General features: G+C 41.8%; 1 protein-coding gene across 1 annotated transcript in view; it reads left to right on the forward strand.

Annotated features, from left to right (window-relative positions):
* Positions 1-16887, forward strand: part of TEX14 (testis expressed 14, intercellular bridge forming factor) — a 416166-nt gene that overhangs the window by 256313 nt on the left and 142966 nt on the right. The window contains exons 13-15 of the mRNA XM_077296342.1: positions 8340-8439; positions 8682-9415; positions 12553-12623. Of these exons, the coding sequence (XP_077152457.1) occupies positions 8340-8439; positions 8682-9415; positions 12553-12623 (905 nt within the window). The remainder of the gene's footprint in view (positions 1-8339; positions 8440-8681; positions 9416-12552; positions 12624-16887) is intronic.

Raw genomic sequence — 16887 nt, forward strand, 5'->3', positions numbered from 1 at the left:
TGTTATTAAAAAACACTTTTATTTGATTGGACGGGTGAAATATGCTAATTTATTGAGACAGGTTTTTTGGGTTTTCAGGAGTTGTATGCCAAAATCATCAGTATTAAAACAATAAAAGACCTGACAAATTTCAGTTGGTGGATACTGAATCTATAATATATGAAAGTTTAATTGTAATCATTACATTATGGTAAATAATGAAATTTAACACTATATGCTAATTTTTTGAGAAGGACCTGTAGTATATATATGCTTCATGAAAAAAACAATTCTAGATCTATAGTATATATGCTACATGAAAAAAAAATTCTTTGATTAATTTAGTGTCATGACCACCTTCGGTAAATTGAAAAAACCCTAATCCCGCACATCTCCCTGTATAAGGCTACGTTCACATTTGCGGCCAGCGCCGCAGCGTCGGGCGCCGCAGCGGCGCCGCATGCGTCATGCGCCCCTATATTTAACATGGGGGCGCATGGGCATGCGGCGCACTTGCGTTTTGCGCCGCATGCGTCGCTGCGGCGCCCGCGTCGGGGCGCAGAGGACGCAGCAAGTTGCATTTTTGCTGCGTCCAAATTCAATGAAAAAAACGACGCATGCGGCGCAAAACGCAGCGTTGTGCATGCGTTTTGCTGCGTTTTTGTTTGCGTTGTGCGCTGCGGCGCCGACGCTGCGGCGCACAACGCAAATGTGAACGTAGCCTAAGTGTGCATGCATAGATTACTTTCCGTCACTGAGTAGTTCAAAATAAGCAGGAATTGCAATGAATGAAAAAAAAAGAAGTTATTCTGAATCTTTCCCTGAAACCTATGTATCAACATGTGCATCTCTTCTCACTCTATGCTATGCTACCTATAGATAGGATAACCTAAAGAAGGAGGGAAACAGCCGTAAATAGGAGTTAAAAAACGAATTAGAAAACCTGTAAGAAAAGAAATTTTATTGAATATTCAAACAATATTAAAAACACTTAAACAAATTAGATGCAATACAGAGAAAAAATAGGTGGTGTCTTAGCTAAATACAAAAATCATTGGTACATTTTATATAGGATAATCAGCCTCTAGCTCAAATGGAGAAATTTATAGCCACTTATACATACAAATAAATACACAAATAAAAATAATAGATATAATAATTTTTTTTCACCACTTGGATATATAAACAGTGAATCCACAAATGTTGTAAATGGCATAAATGAACCAAGCAATAAAAATAAATCCCAACACGTCCCCCGTGCTGACACCCCCCTCCCCAAGATGTTGCGTTACATAAGAGGGCGTAGCGGGGAAAACATCGTGTAGACGCGTTGCCCTTGCCCTGGAGATGGCGACAACAGCATCCGTCGCCAGCGCAAGCCTCATAGTGGAAAGCTAAGGCATTATAACGCCATCTTGTGGTTGGAAGACAGACTGCAGTAATCTATAATCTTATATTCATTGCAGGGAATGGATTAGATACCAGATATAGCGCTCTATAAGGGCACCAATTAAACATGGAGAAATTAATATAGGATTGTGTGTAAAGAATTGAGAATATATAAATAAAATAAAAATAAATACATGAGGAATCAGGATAAATCTGAATAAAAAAATGAAAGTGATTAATAAAAATTATATTAAATCAATAGTAATAAATAACAAAAAAAAATTATAAATAAAACAATGAAATATAAAAAAATATATAATAGGTAATAAATATAAAATAATAAATTATGAAAAAAGAATAAATAACACTGCGGCTGGAGATTTAGGTGACATCGGCGCCCTATGTCACCGCAGCACACAGCTGCTAATGTTAATGTAACCAAGACACTACCTATTTATTCTCTGCTTTGCATCACCTTCGTTAATGTGTTTTTAATACTGTTGTGAGTATTCACTAAAGATTTGTATTTTTATTTTTATTTTTGGAGGAGATATTTTCTTGTCGATTTTCTACCCATTGATAGGACTGCATGCTAAACATTACAGGTCCCCTTTAACTCCTTCCCAACATATGATGTACTGGTGCGTCATATCTTGTGGGTACTTTCCGCAATTGGACGTACTGGTACGTCATGGTGGCAATTATGCGGGAACAGAGCTGTACCCACACGATCGCTGCTGGGAGCTTGACATAAGTGATAGCCAATCTCCAGCTGACACAGCCAGAGCCACTGCCCGCTGTGCCCCTAGCTATTTAACCCTCTAAATGCCATGATCGATAGTTATTGCCGCATTTAGAAAGCTAGGAGAGGGGGCTCGCACTCCTACCCTGTGACGTAATCCCGGACTGCTGATGGTTGTCTAGGCAGAGGTGAAATAATGACCTCTGGGTAGGCCAGCTACAGTGGCCTGTTAGACCATGCCAAGAGCATGGTGTAAAAGGCTTCTTCCAATGTCACACTACGGCCGGGGTCACACTTAACGTGTCATCCATGTGTAATGCGTTTGCAATGCGATGATACGATTTTCTCGCACCTATGTATCCATATGACACATCCATATGATATGCATATGGCTTTACATTTCTCAATGCTTTTCCCTATTGAATTTAATGGCTCAATGGGCTGAAATGAGGAAAATGTCTGCGTATTTGCGCAAGCTAGACGGATGGCTTGCATTGGCGAGTCTTGGACGATATAGGAGTACAATCGCAGCATGCTACGATTTCACACGCACGTCGAATATGCCTGAGAAAAAACACGGCGATGTGAGCTGCCCCAAAGATTAACACTGATCCGAGTGCTATGCGATGTTTTCTCGTATAGCACTTGTCCATATTCTACGCTAGTGTGACCCCGACCTAACTGGTATAATGCATTGCAGTGGTGGTGCATTGCAATACAACACACCAGGGATCAGACTAATAAAAGTTAAAGTCCCATAGAGGAACTAAGTGAAAAAGCAAAAAAAAAAACCTGTAAAAAAAAATAAAAAAAAATGAGAGATCGGAAAAAATCTAAGAAAAATTACGTCAATAAATACGCATATTTAAGTAAAAGTAAAATTAAACCAAAAAAAGTACACGTTTGGTATCACCTTGTCCGGAATGATCTGATCTTTAAAACCATCACACTGTTTAACCCCTAAAGTGAACACCACAAAAAAAAAATCAAAAGCATAGCTAAACTATATTTTTTTATCATACAGCTGAGAAAAAAGTGGAATAAAGAGCAAACAAAATGTATGTAAATAGAAATGAGAATGTTATGCTGTCCCACAAAAAAAGTCCCCCCACACAGCTCCGTCAGCGGAAAAACAATTATAGCTGTCAGAACAAGGCCATGCAAAAAAACTTTTTTTTTTTCTAGAATTTTTTTTTTTATTCTGTAAAAGCGACAAAACATTAGAAAAAATAAAAATATGCTATTGCTGTAATTGTACTGACCCAAATAATTAATTTGTCAATTCCTGAACTGCTGTTTTCTGTTAATTCTGCATCCTAAAGAGTGGCATAGAAAGCGATCTTAAAATATTATGTGCCCAAAAATGGTACCAATAAAAACACCAGCACATCCTGCAAAAATAAGCCCTCAAATGACTCTGTCAACAGAAAAAAAACTATAGCCTTCAAAATATGGTAATGCCAAAAAACATTATTTTGTTAAAAAAAAGCATCTTCACTGTGTTATAGTAGCAAAACCTGAAAACACTATATAACTCTGGTATTGTTGTAATCTTAGTGATCTGAAGAATAAAGTAATCTAATCACTTATACTGCATGGAGAACAGCATAAAAAATAAAACCAATTGTTTACCTGCTGTTGATTTGTTCATTCTGCCTCCTAAAGATCACAGTAAGGGTATGTGCACACGTCAGGATTTCTTGCAGAAATTTCCTGAAGAAAACCGGAAATTTTCTGCAAGAAATCCGCATTTTTTTTTTTGCGTTTTTTTCGCGTCTTTTTTAGCATTTTGCAAGCGTAATTAGCTTGCAGAATGCTAAAGTTTTCCAAGCGATCTGTAGCATCGCTTGGAAAACTGACTGACAGGTTGGTCACACTTGTCAAACATAATGTTTGACAAGTGTGACCTACTTTTTACTATAGATGCAGCCTATGCAGCATCTATAGTAAAAGATAGAATGTTTAAAAATAATAAAAAAAATAAAAAAATGGTTATACTCACCCTCTGCAGACAGCCGATATCCTCAGCGGCGTCCATTCCTAGATGGTGTGGTTCAGGACCTTCGATGACATTCGTGGTCACGTGAGCGGTCACATGACCGGTCTCGCGACCAATCACAAGACAGCGACGTCATCGCAGGTCCTGAACCACACCATCTATAGGAACCGAAGCGGCAGCATGCAGCGGTGAGAGGCGGGAACACTCCGGGGGCCATCGAAGATGAGTATATGACTATTTTTTATTTTAATTCTTTTTTTTTACCAATTATATGGTGCCCAGTCCGTGGAGGAGAGTCTCCTCTCCTCCACCCTGGGTACCAACCGCACATGATCCGCTTACTTCCCGTATGGTGTGCACAGCCCCGTGCGGGAAGTAAGCAGATCAATGCACTCCTAGGTGTGCAGAATCCCCGCAATTCCGCATTTTTAATGAACATGTTGCTTTTTTTCCACAATGCGATTTTTTCGCGGAAAAAAATGCAACATTTGCACAAGAAATGCAGAATACACTGTAAATAATAGGAGGCATATGTTAGCGTTTTTTTTCGCGTTTTTATCACATTTTTATAGCGAAAAAACGTGAAAAAAACGCGAAAAATACTGAACGTGTGCACATGGCCTGAGGCTCTTCTTACATTTATCCTTCGATCTGCGCCGAGCGCTTACACCGAGATTTACTTGTAAATTTCTGAAATAAGTGATTCAGACCGAACCTCCAGCGGAAGATTCCCTATATTGAGGCAGATGGAGGCACTCTGGATGCCGTCTGACCTGTGATCCGGCAGGGTCCATCTTTTTAAGCATGCATAAAAGCGCGGTCTGCTACAGTTTTGTGCACCTCTTAAAAGCATTATGCTGCGCTCTACACTGAGTACTTACACCAGGGTTTCATACAAAATCCCTGATGGAAATTCCATTGTAATGAGGCAGACAGAGTCACCTTAAGCTCCCATCTGGCCTGTGATATGGCAGTGACTGTATTTGTACGTGTCTTTTTAGGCATACACAAAAGCGTCGTTAACCAAAGTTTTGCGCACCTTTGAAAAGAAGGACACCAATGAACAGAGGCCAGACGTAGTCCAGAGTAAGGCCGGCGTCACACTGGCGAGTTTTACGGACGTAAGAGCGCAGAAACTACGTCCGTAAAACTCGCATTACATACGGCACAATTATTCTCAATGGGGCTGCTCCTATTAGCCGTATATTACGGTTCAGTATTATACGGCTTTCTACGGCCGTACAAAATCGCAGCATGCTGCGTTTGTCAGCGTATTGCGCAAAAAAATCGCTAATGAAAGTCTATGGGGGCGAGAAAAATACGGATTCCACACGGACCTGCAGTGTGACTTGCGAGAAATACGCAGCGGTGTTAGTGAAAAGTCGGTAATTCAATTGCCGGCTTTTCATTTCTCCTGCACAAACCCGACAGGATATGAGACATGGTTTACATACAGTAAACCATCTCATATCCCCTTTTTTTTTGCATATTCCACACTACTAATGTTAGTAGTGTGTATGTGCAAAATTTCAGCGCTGTAGCTGCTGAAATAAAGGGTTAAATGGCGGAAAAAATTGGCGTGGGCTCCCGCGCAATTTTCTCCGCCAGACTGGTAAAGCCAGTGACTGAGGGCAGATATTAATAGCCAGGAGAGGGTCCATGGTTATTGGCCCCCCCGTGGCTAAAAACATCTGCCCCCAGCCACCCCAGAAAAGGCACATCTGGAAGATGCGCCTATTCTGGCACTTGGCCACTCTCTTCCCACTCCCTGTAGCGGTGGGATATGGGGTAATGAAGGGTTAATGCCACCTTGCTATTGGAAGGTGACATTAAGCCAGATTAATAATGGAGAGGCGTCAATTATGTCACCTATCCATTATTAATCCAATAGTACGAAAGGGTTAAAAACACACACACACATGATTTAAAAGTATTTTAATGAAATAAACACAGCGGTTGTTGTAATAATTTATTGTTCTCTCAATCCAACACCCTCGCTTGGAAAAATAATAAACGCACAAGATACATACCTTCTGGTGAACCGTCTCGTCCCACGATGTAATCCATCTGAAGGGGTTAACTAATATTACAGGCAGGAGCCCTGCTAAATGCAGCGGTGCTCCGTGCCTGTAATCCCCGGCGAATGAATGAAATGTAGGTCATTGACCTACATTTCCTTCAGTCGCGGTGATGCGCCCCCTGGTGGATGTCCTCATATGACCTGGAGCGTGGGAAGAAGTTCCCAGGCTGCAGTTCATGAGAACATCCAGCAGGGGCGCATCACCGCGACTCAATGTAAGTACAGATCACTGCTTTCCTTTCAGCACCCGGGGATTACAGGCACGGAGCACAGCTGCATTTAGCAGGGCTCCTGCCTGTAATATTAGTTAACCCCTTCAGATGGATTACTTCGTGGGACGAGACGGTTCACCAGAAGGTATGTATCTTGTGCGTTTCTTATTTTTCCAAGCGAGGGTGTTCCTGATGGATTGAGAGAACAATAAATTATTACAACAACCGCTGTGTTTATTTTATTAAAATACTTTTTAATCATGTGTGTGTGTGTTTTTAACCCTTTCCAACAATTGGATTAATAATGGATAGGTGTCATAATTGACGCCTCTCCATTATTAATCTGGCTTAATGTCACCTTCCAATAGCAAGGTGGCATTAACCCTTCATTACCCCATATCCCACCGCTACAGGGAGTGGGAAGAGAGTGGCCAAGTGCCAGAATAGGCGCATCTTCCAGATGTGCCTTTTCTGGGGTGGCTGGGGGCAGATGTTTTTAGCCACGGGGGGGCCAATAACCATGGACCCTCTCCTGGCTATTAATATCTGCCCTCAGTCACTGGCTTTACCATTCTGGCGGAGAAAATTGCGCGGGAGCCCACGCCAATTTTTTCCGCCATTTAACCCTTTATTTCAGCAGCTACAGCGCTGAAATTTTGCACATACACACTACTAACATTAGTAGTGTGGAATATGCAAAAAAAAAAGGGGATATGAGATGGTTTACTGTATGAAAACCATGTCTCATATCCTGTCGGGTTTGTGAAGGAGAAATGAAAAGCCGGCAATTGAATTACCGGCTGTTCACAGATATCGCGCTGAATGAAATCTAAATACAGAATATATATGTCTCAATGACATATATATATATATACTGTATACATGTTTTCCCGAACATTTGAGCACATAAATCCATTAGATGTCGGTTTTGCAAGCCTGCGCGAAAATCTCGCAGTACGGATGCCATACGGATTACATACCGAGGATGCCATGCGCAAAATACGCTGACACACCCTGACTACGGATCACTATTTTGGGAACATTTCTCCGTATTACGGCCGTAGTACGGGCGTAAAAAACGGACCGTATTGTCTTACGCCGAGTGTGACGCCGGCCTAACTCTGCTGCCTCATTATAGTAAATGATTGCCTTTCATCTTAATCATGTATTTTGGAGATGTAGATGGAAACACCGATGTAAATGGTCAGCGTAGACCACAGCATAAGTGTGAACTGATCCAAAATGTTCTGTACCCCAAAATGCTGCCAATAAAAGCTTCAACTCAACCCACAGAAAAACAAGCCCCCACTCGGGTCTGTCATCTGTTAAAGGGAACCTGTCAGCAGGATTGTGTACAGTAACCTACAGACAGTGTCAGGTCGGTGCTGTTATACTGATTAAAATGATACCTGGGTTGATGAAATCCGTGTTGTGGTTGTTGTTTAATCTTTATTTTCAGTTTTCAGTTAATGATATGCTCGTGCCCCGGGGCGGCCTGTGGGAGGGTCACATCTATGGGAATTGGAAGAGCCAGGCAGGCTTTCCCATTGACTTTCTAGTGTTTCTAAAAACATTACCTTGGGGATACTGAACTTGAACTTCATAAATAAAGTTGCCGTTTTATCCTAGCATATGACTAACTAAATACTTTGCTACAAAGAAACTAATTTGAGCAGCACCTCATAACAGGATGATTCAAATGTGAACAGGTGTGAGTTGCATGTGACTGTATATATACCAAGGAGCACAGTAGTAGTACCGAGTATGTAATTATTAAATTGCATTAGTGTTATATATACTATACCTAAAATGCATAAAAAGGCATAAAAAATGCTGCATGTGAACATACCCTTGAATTGTATTTATGCTACGATAAATGACATTTGCTTTGTTTATAGTGTGCTTTTACTTTTTATTACCCTATTTTCTTACCTACAGCACTCTCTGGACAAACTTCCATGTCCCAAACATGCCGCTGTGACCATGGAGGCAGAAAGAGATATGAAAGTGCAGCATGCAGAACAGGATGCTCCATCAGGCACGTACTGCTTATAGGAATTTTTTTTAAAATTATTATTTGGGCATATTGATTGAATGACTGGTTTAACAAGACATGGAAGAGTGATGGCTGTGATATAGGATTATTTCGGAACATTCGGGGCGAAGTCACCCATCAGTGCATAGGAAAAGTAGCGGAGAGGTTGTTAGGTTCTACAGCTGGGCATCAATTCTCGCAGACTGGTATTAAACGTCTCCTTCCTTTTTTGCTTTGTTCTTCAGATGCATTCGAGGAAACTACAGATGTTCTCTATAAAGGATCAACTATTTCGAGTTCCAATTCCGGTACAGTCGTTTCCTCCTCGGAGTCACTGCCCGCAATATGCCACCTGGAAAAACAAGCCGATGAGATGAATGCCCGCCCAGGCCAAAACAAGGGGGGGGAATCCTGTCTACAAAATCTTGGAAGCCTGTCCATTTCTTTGTCACTAATCAGTGATTCTGAGACAGGAACAAGTTCTGACCCAGAGGAAGAAGAAGTGTATGGCAGGACCCCCGCACCAAAAGAGAGCTGGCACGGCGAGCTACGAGCGCTAAATGACAGACTCGCTTCTATCCAGAGATATAACAAATCCACTCTTGACAATCTGATGCACATTCACACAGTTTTGCGAGAGAATCAAGCGGGACTTAATAGTAAAGAGTATCCAACAGAGTCCCAAAATGTCTGTGGGCAAGAAAATGAATTTTGCCACAAGGGTACAGACGAGACTGATCGAGGGCTTCCACTTTTCGAGAGTAAATCATATGTCGGATGGTCGGCCCAAGGCCCCCCACTTTTTTATGTACCTCCTGAATGTCCTTCATACTCCAGAACTGATGTCATGTCAGATACATGGAAAATGCAGAACAAAAGTGTTGGTGACACAGCGAAAAAAGCCCCGAAGAAGAAGGAATGGTGTGCTGGGATTGGCTCGTTTACAGGGAAAACTCTGGGGAAATCATCTGCTGGCCAGGTAATAATAGGTTTTACACTTATTAAAATCAGTAATCAATGAAAGTTCCTGTTTCTAATTAATTTCATCGTTAGGCCACGTTCATATGGTGCACAACATTTAGGCCGGCCTCACACTGGGCGTAAGACAATACGCCACGTATTATACGTCCGTACTACGGCCGTAATACGGAGAAATGTTCCCAAAATATTGATCCGTAGTCAGGGTGTGTCAGCGTATTTTGCGCATGGCATCCTCCGTATGTAATCCGTATGGCATCCGTACTGCGATATTTTCTCGCAGGCTTGCAAAACCGACATCTAATGGATTTATGTGCTCAAATGTTCGGGAAAACATATATACAGTATATATATATATATATGTCATTGAGACACATATATATATATTCTGTATTTAGATTTCATTCAGCGCGATATGTGTTAAAAGCCGGTAATTCAATTGCCGGCTTCTCATTTCTCCTGCACAAACCCGACAGGATATGAGACATGGTTTACATACAGTAAACCATCTCATATCCCCTTTTTTTTTGCATATTCCACACTACTAATGTTAGTAGTGTGTATGTGCAAAATTTCAGCGCTGTAGCTGCTGAAATAAAGGGTTAAATGGCGGAAAAAATTGGCGTGGGCTCCCGCGCAATTTTCTCCGCCAGAATGGTAAAGCCAGTGACTGAGGGCAGATATTAATAGCCAGGAGAGGGTCCATGGTTATTGGCCCCCCCGTGGCTAAAAACATCTGCCCCCAGCCACCCCAGAAAAGGCACATCTGGAAGATGCGCCTATTCTGGCACTTGGCCACTCTCTTCCCACTCCCTGTAGCGGTGGGATATGGGGTAATGAAGGGTTAATGCCACCTTGCTATTGGAAGGTGACATTAAGCCAGATTAATAATGGAGAGGCGTCAATTATGTCACCTATCCATTATTAATCCAATAGTATGAAAGGGTTAAAAAACACACACACACATGATTTAAAAGTATTTTAATGAAATAAACACAGCGGTTGTTGTAATAATTTATTGTTCTCTCAATCCATCAGGAACACCCTCGCTTGGAAAAATAATAAACGCACAAGATACATACCTTCTGGTGAACCGTCTCGTCCCACGAAGTAATCCATCTGAAGGGGTTAACTAATATTACAGGCAGGAGCCCTGCTAAATGCAGCTGTGCTCCGTGCTTGTAATTCCCCAGCGAATGAATTAAATGTAGGTCATTGACCTACATTTCCTTCAGTCGCGGTGATGCGCCCCCTGGTGGATGTCCTCATATGACCTGGAGCGTGGGAAAAAGTTCCCAGGCTGCAGTTCATGAGAACATCCACCAGAGGGCGCCTCACCGCGACTGAAGGAAATGTAGGTCAATGACCTACATTTCATTCATTCGCCGGGGATTACAGGCACGGAGCACCGCTGCATTTAGCAGGGCTCCTGCCTGTAATATTAGTTAACCCCTTCAGATGGATTACATCGTGGGACGAGACGGTTCACCAGAAGGTATGTATCTTGTGCGTTTCTTATTTTTCCAAGCGAGGGTGTTCCTGATGGATTGAGAGAACAATAAATTATTACAACAACCGCTGTGTTTATTTCATTAAAATACTTTTAAATCATGTGTGTGTGTGTTTTTTAACCCTTTCGTACTATTGGATTAATAATGGATAGGTGACATAATTGACGCCTCTCCATTATTAATCTGGCTTAATGTCACCTTCCAATAGCAAGGTGGCATTAACCCTTCATTACCCCATATCCCACCGCTACAGGGAGTGGGAAGAGAGTGGCCAAGTGCCAGAATAGGCGCATCTTCCAGATGTGCCTTTTCTGGGGTGGCTGGGGGCAGATGTTTTTAGCCACGGGGGGGCCAATAACCATGGACCCTCTCCTGGCTATTAATATCTGCCCTCAGTCACTGGCTTTACCATTCTGGCGGAGAAAATTGCGCGGGAGCCCACGCCAATTTTTTCCGCCATTTAACCCTTTATTTCAGCAGCTACAGCGCTGAAATTTTGCACATACACACTACTAACATTAGTAGTGTGGAATATGCAAAAAAAAAGGGGATATGAGATGGTTTACTGTATGTAAACCATGTCTCATATCCTGTCGGGTTTAGGCAGGAGAAATGAAAAGCCGGCAATTGAATTACCGACTTTTCACTAACACCGCTGCGTATTTCTCGCAAGTCACACTGCTGGTCAGTGTGGAATCCGTATTTTTCTCGCCCCCATAGACTTTAATTGGCGATTTTTTTGCGCAATACGGTGACAAACGCAGCATGCTGCGATTTTGTACGGCCGTAGAAAGCCGTATAATACTGAACCGTAATATACGGCTAATAGGAGCAGCCCCATTGAGAATAATTGTGCCGTTTATGTTGCGAGTTTTACGGACGTAGTTTATGCGCTCATACGTCCGTAAAACTCGCTAGTGTGAGGCCGGCCTTAGGCTGATCCTACACAGCCAAAACTCATCGGTCCATAGATTATCATTGGCAGAATTGAGTTACCATTTAATTCAGTAATCCCCTCTAATGGGCAGTGAATGACTTCACTCTTTACATCATACTGAATATTGTCCTTCATCAGTCATGTAGTAAGACCTCTCTGTATGATGCAGTCCAGATAAACGAGAATACAGAATTATTACAGGAGGGCTACACAGCTCTTCTGTCGCCTGGTGTAGGGGCCGGACCAGTCCATCAGCTTTCTCCAGTTGATAAACACTACAAATGGCTGGTAAATACTTGTATTCCTCATAAAATAAAATGTGTGGACATCTTTAGTTAGATCTCTGCATTAGTTGTCCCTTTATTCTTCCTCCTGGAAGTGGATGATTGAATTAACAAATGGATGTTACCAGTGAGGTGGGTGACACTACCAGGGCTGTGGAGGCGGTACGCCAAACCACCAACTCCGACTCTGACTCCACATCTCTGGTCACTACACAGTCTGACATTGTCCAATCAGTGCTCAGAGTATCCGACTATGTAGGGACACACCCCTTTAATAAGGAAATACTAACATCTAGCTGCCAAAGTATTAATACATATTAGCAATAAGAGAGGAAAAGGACAACGCAGAGTTATAAGAAAAGTTGTATGTGTTTTGTAATAAAATATTTTCTCACCATTCTCACAGGATTTCTTGCAGTTAACAAAAAGAAGCTCCAAGCATCACCAAGCAGACGACGATTGTACTGTGAGACATCGGTAAGTTCCTTGTATTGTTCCTTGTACTCCTTATTTGAAGCCCTTTATGTTCATGAAACATCTCTGTGGCACAATCTCGTGCAGTATGATCCTCCAGCATTTTTCACGGGATCCACAATTAAAGCATCTATGCATTTGCTTCTTAAGGGCCTATGCACACGCTGCAGATTGGTCGCTTTTTTTTTTTCCTGCACAGATTTGTCTTATCCACAAGTTTTTTTATTTTTTGACTGCAGATTTCGCTCATCCTAATGAGTGGGGGAAAATCTGCATTAAGAAGACTTCAAAAATGCGTGATAAAGCGCATATTTCACGCAGTGTTTTTCCTGCCAAGAGATGCAGAAATGGTGTAGAAATTTCTGCGCCAAATACTTGTCTGCACAAAGCCTAAGGGAACAAATCCATGTTGTCCATGGAAGTGCTGTCTGGGTACAAAACCCCCCCTGCAGCCATTGACCTGAGATTATTGTTAGGGAATCTAATTGTAATAGTATATAATGCAAAATTCAAGCACTACCCATGTTCAGCCAAGTAGTCCACCCCAAATAACCACTTTAAAGAACATCTGTCAGCAGGATTTCACTCCCCAAAAAACTTATATATACATGTAGCTCTTTCAAAGACAAGTTCAGCAACACCTTTACATGGCCAGTCCTTTCCTCCATTACTGAGAAATCAGAGTTTGAACTGATATGTAAATGAGGCTGAAGTACTATGGGAAGATCTGAAGCCTCTGTCACTCCAGCTCTGTTCCTGCCCAGCACTGCTTCTTCCTTTTTTGACCCATTAGTCAAGAAGAAGGATGCAGTGTTGAGCGAGGAATAGAACTGGAGTGACAGTGGCTTCAGATCTATAAATAGGTCTTCAGTCTGATTTGCATATCAGTTCGAAATTTCTCTTACGGAGAAACAGACTGGCCATGTAAAGACTGGCGTTCATTGTGCTGTAAAAGTGACTTGGCCGTATGATTCGCCAGATCAGTACAATGATGGCAATTCCAATCAATTTATTTTTCTGAAGTGGTTGAAAAAACTTGGAAATTCATAAAAAATGGTTTTATTTGTGTCACCATTTTGTAATTCCTTTCATTTTTATTTCAATGGGGCTGTTTGCAGGTTGATTGTTTGTTTCGTGATTAGTAGTCATGAGTGAGCATGCTCGTGTACTAACCGAGTGACTTCGGCGTGCTTGAATAAGATATTCGAGTCTCCGCGCCTTCATGTCTCGCGCTGTTCGACAAACTACAGTAACAAATAGGCAATCCCTGCATGTATTGCGGCTGTCAACCAGCCGTGAGACATGACGGTACGGGGACTTGAATATATTTTTAGAGCACGCCAAAGACACTCGGTTAGCACATGAACATACTCCGATAACTCCTTGGCCAAACATGTCCGCTCATCACTACTTAATTGACACCATTTTGAGGTCGATATAACATTTTGTTCGCTTCTTGCTGTATTTTTCTGCAATGCCGGAGGTGAACAAACAAATATAATTCTGTTGTTTCGATTGTTTTTCTCCTTTTGTTTTTTTTTCTATCCAGTTAAAGGTAACCTGTCAGCAGGATTGTGCACAGTAACCTACAGACAGTGTCAGGTCGGCGCTGTTATACTGATTAAAATGATACCTTGGTTGATGAAATATGTCTTGTGGTTGTTGTTTATTCTTTATTTTCAGTTTTGAGTTAATGATAAGCTCATGCTCTGGGGCGGCCTGTGGGGGTCTTCATGTGGTGCTCTGATTAGGTATTCATCTGCATGGCTTCTGACAGGTCACTGATCCCTCACTGACCTGCCCCCTAGTTTACACAATGAATATTATATATATATTGGAAAAAATCCCCTTCTGCAAGCAGGTGCTGGTGGTGGCACCTGCGCTGTAGCATGTGTAATGTGTATGTAATCCTCTTCTTTCATGTTGTCCATAAATTCCTAAAAAAAATAAATAAATAAAGTTTGAAAATGGCACTGGCTGTACCTGAGCAGTCAGTAGCAGCTATCAGCGATCCTGCCTGCAGAAGGGGATTTTTTTCAATATATATATATATATATATATATAATATTCATTATGTAAACTAGGGGGCTGGCCAGAAGCCATACATGAATACCTAATCAGAGCACCACATGACGACCCCCCACAGGCCGCCCCGGAGCACGAGCTTATCAGTAACTCAAAACTGAAAGAAGTTTATTAACCCTACAAGTGCTTCACAGGAATTTTTGGAATGTGGAAGGAAAAATAAACATTTACTTTTCTTTTACAAAAATGTTTCTTTAGACCTATTTTTTTTATTTTCGCAAGGGTAACAGGTGAAAATGGATATATTTTGTTGTGCAATTTCTTCTGAGTACGCTGGTACCCCATACGTGGAGAAAATTTCCTACTTGGGCACACGGCAGGGCTCGGAAAGGAAGGAGCGCCATTTCACTTTTTGAATGTAAAATTTACTGGCATAATTAGCAGACGCCATGTCATGTTTGGAGAGCCCCTGATGTGCTTAAACAGTGAAAATCCCCCACAAGTGACACCATTTTGGAAACTAGACCCTTATGGAACTGATCTAGATGTGTATTGAGCATCTTGAACCCACTGGTGCTTCACAGAAGTTTATAACTTAGAGCCGGGAAAGTAAAAAAAATCACTTTTTTCCCAGATAAATCTTTATTAGCTCCAAGTTTTGCATTTTCATAATGGTAACAGGAGAAATTGCTCCATGAAATTGGTTGCGCAATTTCTCCTGAGTACGCCGATGCCCAATATGTTGAGGAAAACAACTGTTTGGGCGCACGGCAGGGCTTGGAAGGGAAGAAGCACCATATTATAGTGCAGATCTTGCTGCACTAGTTTGAGGGGGCCATATTACATTGGCAGAGCCCCTGAGGTGCCAACACAGCAGAACCCCCCATAAGTGACCCCATTTTACAAGCTAAACCTCTCAGTGAATTCATCTAGGGATGCAGTGATCATATTGACACCACAGGTGTGTCACAGACTTTTATACCATTGGGCAGTGAAGATAAAATAATGTACATTTTTACCACCAAGATTGTGTGTTAGCCTCGAGTTTTACATTTTCATACTGGGAACTGGGTAAAAATGGCACCAAATTTCTTCCACAATTTATACTGAACGTGGCAATACCCCATATGTGGCCATATGGAGAGACTTGTGAGGGACTGAGCGCTATTTGCCTCCTGGAACACAGATTTTCCTAGAATAACTTGTGGATTTCATATGAGAGTCCCTAGGTGATAGAAAAGCAGAATCCCCCCTCAAGTGACCCCATTTTGGAAAATATAACTCTTTGAGAATTATCTACAGATGTAGTGATGATTATGACTGCTTGGATGTTTTCCAGAAACAAGCAGCGGTGGATGTTGCTGAGTGAAAATTACAAACTTACATTGGAGTGACCAGTATGTTGTAGTAACCAGTAATTTATGCCCAGCTCATGCTTCTGGAGACACGCACCTGTAAATTAAGCTGGCTCTCATCACTACAAAAATGTGTGGGGCTCAGAAGGGAGGGGGGCATTTGGATTTGGGAGCGGACGGGGGGCCATTTTGCTTTTCCAAAGCCTTTGTGCTACCAGTAACGTGGAAGCCCCCTATATTTCCATTAACAGATGACGGACCTGAGTGAGGACTTGCTTTTTTTGTGGATTGAGTTGAAACTTTTATTGGGAACATTTTACGTAATGCTTGTGATCACATTTATCTGGCGCTCTACGCTGAGCATTTACATTGGGGTTTCCATCTAAATCTCTGAGTGACATGATTCAGATGAAACCCCCGATGGATCCATTCACTATGATGAGGCAGCAGAGTTACTCTGGACTCCGTATGGCCTCTGTTCATCAGTGTCCTTCTTTTCAGAAGTGCACAAAACCGTGGCTTTTATGCAGTCCTAAAATGATGGACACTGCCGGGTCACAGGTCCTATGGCCTCCACAGTGCCTCCCTCTGCTTCATTATAGGGAATCTTCCAACGAAGGTTCCATCTGAATCACATATTTCAGAGATTTACACTGAAAACCCGATGTAAGCGCTCAGCGCAGAGTGCAGGATAAATGTGTGCCAAGCCTAAATGCGATCTTTGGGAGGCAGAACAAACAAATCAACAGCAGGTGAAGAATTAGTTTTATTTTTTTAATGCTGTTCCTCGTGCAGTATATGTGATAAGGTAATTTTATTCTTTGGGTCGTTGCTATTACAGCGATACCATATGTTTGGCTACTGTCACACACTAGAAGACGCTTTTT

The sequence above is a fragment of the Ranitomeya variabilis genome, chromosome 3, assembly GCF_051348905.1.
Source record: "Ranitomeya variabilis isolate aRanVar5 chromosome 3, aRanVar5.hap1, whole genome shotgun sequence".
In the NCBI taxonomy this organism is placed as follows: domain Eukaryota; kingdom Metazoa; phylum Chordata; class Amphibia; order Anura; family Dendrobatidae; genus Ranitomeya; species Ranitomeya variabilis.